The 4,344-nt window shown below is 41.3% G+C and overlaps 1 protein-coding gene and 1 pseudogene across 1 annotated transcript; both read left to right on the top strand.

Moving 5' to 3' along the window:
* LOC104767277 lies at positions 7-1,285 on the top strand (annotated as a pseudogene).
* On the top strand, positions 1,720-3,847 carry LOC104763727 (glucuronokinase 1). The gene is made up of 6 exons (XM_010487086.2): positions 1,720-2,020; positions 2,326-2,475; positions 2,565-2,753; positions 2,837-2,953; positions 3,099-3,259; positions 3,384-3,847. Exons 1-6 carry the CDS (start codon positions 1,757-1,759, stop codon positions 3,619-3,621), a joined length of 1,119 nt encoding a protein of 372 aa, XP_010485388.1. The 5' UTR covers positions 1,720-1,756; the 3' UTR covers positions 3,622-3,847.

Below are 4,344 nucleotides of genomic sequence, written 5' to 3'. Positions count from 1 at the left end.
ATCTGCTGGTTCAACACCGTCTGCTTCATCCTCTGCGTTCGCCATTTCGAAGCCAACCACTCTCTCGCTTTGTCTCTCGTCGTCAGTTTCAACGGCATCAGTGCTGCGTTGTACACGCTTGGCCATGAAGCTATTAGTGGCAAATCATCGGCGAGCTCTGATATATACCTTCTCCTTAACTCTCTCATCCCTCTCGTCGTCTCTGTTTTAGCCCTTTGGCCGGTCCTCACCAACCCTCATGATTCCGATTCTGGCTGCCGAAGTCCGAGTCTTTGTCGCCTTCAATGTCTTGGCCTTAATCATATGCTTTTACCTTCTCTTGCCTTCCTCAGGGACCTACTTAGCTTCGTCACCTCGTTGGCATTTCCTCGGTGCAATTTTCCTTCTCCTTTTCCCTCTGTGCGTACCGTTTCTCGACTATGTTCACCGGGCTCTCGAGTCCCTCCGCAGCTCTGGATATGCAGTGGTTGACGTAGAGGATCCCAAGATCCTTGATGACGTGTCCTTGGATCATGAGAAGAGCAACGCGGAGGAGGGATGTGATCAAGTGAGACTAGGAGATGAACATTCTCTCGGAACCCTGGTTTGCAGTTTGGAGTTTTGGCTCTACTACGTAGCTTATTTCTGCAGAGGCACGATCGGTCTTGTATACAGCAACAACTTAGGACAGATCGCCCAGTCTCTAGGACAAAGCAGATCGAATTCTAAATCCTTAGTCACGCTCTTCTCTGCCTTCTCATTTCTCGGAAGATTGCTCTCCTCTGCACCTGACTTCACACGCAAGAAACTAGACTACTTGACGAGAACAGGATGGTTCGCGATTTCGCTACTGCCAACACCAATAGCCTTCTTCATCCTGGCGTACCCACCCAAGACAAACCAGACGGCGCTATTAGAAGTGGCTACAGCACTAATCGGGTTAAGTTCGGGGTTTGTGTTTGCGGCAGCAGTTTCAATAACGTCGGACCTCTTTGGGCGCAACAGTGTCGGTGTAAACCAGAACATACTCATCACGAACATACCCATCGGATCGCTCTTATACGGGTACATGGCTGGGACTGTCTATGACAGGAATGCCAGCACGGGTACAACAAAGTATCTGGTCTCAGCAGACGACGCGGTTGTTTGCGTAGGAAGTAAATGTTATTTCGTAACGTTTATGTATTGGGGGTTTCTGTCAGTTTTGGGATTCGTATGTAGCTTGTTTCTTTTTATTAGAACCAGACCGGTTTATCAACGGTTAGAACAGAACAGAACAGAACAGAATCTAAAACGGTATCCGTAGTACTATAGATTGATCAGATTTGAAAGAAAAAAAAAAGAGAGTGTAAAAAGCAAATGTATAGTCTCTTAATTAATTTGAGTAATGATTTAGTGTATAAGTTATTGACGACGATTGTACACAAAATCAATTACAACCATTGCCCTCGATCAAAAGTTAATGCTAGCTTGACAATTGACTATCTTCACAATAACTAGGGAGGGATAAGAAGTAAGTAATCAACTAGAAAGTAGTTCTGTGGAGAAGGGCCCAAATACTGGAGAGATAAGTTAGGCCTGGAAAGTTTGCATTAAAAGAGAAAAATTGAATTAAACTAGAAAAGAATTGTAATTGAGTGACACATGTCACTATCTGAAGCTTTGGATCGTGAACGGGTCAGTCAGTGTCAGTGCCCAAAGGCTCAGGCGATTAAATTCCAAAAAAAAAAGAATAAAAAGGGAAAGAAAGTAAAACAAAACAAAACGCGCAGGGCAAATGGAGGGGAGGACTGAGGAGGAGGAGGAGGAGAAGATGGATCCTAAATCCACGGTTGCCGACCAGCCTAGGGCGGGGATCGAGCACCGTTCCTTCGCTCGGATCGGGTTCCTCGGAAACCCAAGCGATGTTTACTTCGGCCGTACCATCTCCTTCACTATCGGTAACTTCTGGGCCTCCGTCAAGCTCGAGCCTTCCCAGCATCTCCTCATCAAGCCTCACCCGTTCCACGATCTCGTCCGCTTCACCTCTCTCGACCACCTCGTACGTCTTTTCTTTCTTTCTTTCTTTCTTTTGTTTTCCTCTCTGGATCTGTCCTTGTGGAATTGCTCTCTGCTCCTTCTGGATCCGTTTGTTTTAGGCTTGGTCGGTTGATCCTTCATTTTTGAATGCTTTAAAGAATATGAAATATTATTGTGCTTTTTGGGTATGTTTGCATCACTAGATTCCAATATTTGGCCCCAAATTGTATTATGTTTAATTTCTTTGAAAATGTTAATACTCCCAGAGGCTTCATGATGGTTCTAACTTGTGAGGTTGTTATTATTATATATTTTGGCTTCCTTTAGGTGGATCGTTTGCAAAATGAAGGCTACTACGGTGGTGTAAGGTTGCTTATGGCCATTTGTAAAATTTTCCGCAACTATTGCAAAGATAATGCCATCCAACTTCATCAAGGCAACTTCTCTCTTTCCTATGATACCAATATCCCTAGGCAGGTAGTGTAAGCTACACTCTTTTGCTTCCCCCACTTCTTCTTTTTTTTTTCATTCTTCTCTGATGCTCTCTAGCTTTGATGTTACTCCAGACAGGGCTTTCGGGTTCTAGTGCCATCGTATCCGCTGCCCTCAACTGCCTTCTCGACTTCTACAATGTCAGGCATCTGATCAAAGTACAAGTTCGCCCTAACCTTGTTCTCAATGCTGAGAAAGAACTTGGTATCGTTGCTGGTCTTCAAGACAGGGTAGCTCAAGTGTACGGTGGTCTTGTTCACATGGTCAGTCTCCATTCTTTTCTATATCATAATTTTAACACCCCATCACTTCATGACACTTAACTTGTATCATCTTCAATTTCCAGGATTTTAGTAAGGAGCACATGGATAAACTGGGACATGGGATTTATTCTCCTATGGATATCAGTCTACTCCCTCCTTTGCATCTCATCTATGCTGAGAATCCTAGCGACTCAGGGAAGGTACCTACCATGTTACCCGACTTTGTTAATGGTTTTTCAAAAAGCTACTTGATTTCAGCATTAATCTTTCGGGCATTGCTCAGTATAATTTTCTCTCTGTTGGATGTTTCTTTTTTATATATATTAACATTGTTTGCGAATGCAGGTACATAGTAAGGTCAGGCAAAGATGGTTAGACGGCGATGAGTTTATAATCTCATCAATGAAAGAAGTTGGAAATGTAGCAGAAGAAGGTCGAACTGCATTACTCAACAAGGACCATTCCAAACTTGTGGAACTCATGAACCGTAACTTTGACATTCGGAGGTAAATGTAGATTGCAAACAACTCAAGATTCAACCAACTATGATCACATGATGGTTAAACAGAGATGAGAGAGTCTAAACATATAATGATGTCTTTTTTTATAAAAAAAAAAACTTTTCGATAGGCGGATGTTTGGGGACGAATGCTTAGGAGAAATGAACATAGAGATGGTGGAGGTAGCAAGGAGGGTTGGTGCAGCTTCGAAGTTCACAGGAAGTGGAGGAGCAGTGGTTGTGTTCTGCCCTGAAGGTCCATCTCAGGTGAAGCTTTTGGAAGAGGAATGCCGGAAATCGGGATTTAAGATTCAGCCGGTAAAAATCGCGCCTTCGTGTTTGAATGATTCAGACATTCAGATCTTATGAAAATGCCCTGATCGAGTCTTTTACACGCATAAAGGTTTAGTGTCTCGATGGAACCTTGTGCTCACAACTTTCTTTCTTTCTTTTTTTTCTTTTGTTTCTTTTGGGTTGCACGTTTTAGTGGTTTTGTTCCTTGTACGTCTCTCTTCGTTTTTTTTTTCCCTTTCTTCGGACTTAGCTGTTCCTGTTTATCCATATAAATGCACATATTTGTGCTCTGTTTTTGCTTTGATAATATAAAATAAAGAAATATTATTTTGGGAGAAAAAAAGGAGAGAACGTGCCAGACATGTTCTATTTTTCTAGTTCATACTAAACATTGTAAAGATGTGGTCTTTTATTTCTTCTAACTCTTTATAACTACTTACTTATTAAGCAGCTGATTGAACCAAAAGTTTAATTTGCTTTTAAATCATAATTTACTATAATGTTATTTGGGAAGAAGCAGTAAAATATTTATAAAAAATTTGAAAATGTAGTAATCTGGGACCACCTCCCTTGACTTGGTGGGCCAGTGATATGGATGAATAAAGAAGTTTTGTTTTTTCAATCCTCGATATGGATAGAGTCCGTTTTTCCTCTTTTTTATTTATTTATGATAAATTGTGTGAAATTTGACCTTTTTTTTAAAAACAAAAAAAAAACAAAATCCAACGCATCACTTTTTTTATATCGCTGGGTTGATTTCATGATTGAAACGTGAAAAAAAAAAAAAAAAAAAAAAAA

This window comes from Camelina sativa, chromosome 19 (assembly GCF_000633955.1).
Source record: "Camelina sativa cultivar DH55 chromosome 19, Cs, whole genome shotgun sequence".
NCBI lineage: Eukaryota > Viridiplantae > Streptophyta > Magnoliopsida > Brassicales > Brassicaceae > Camelina > Camelina sativa.
This window is presented reverse-complemented; position numbering and strand designations above follow the sequence as displayed.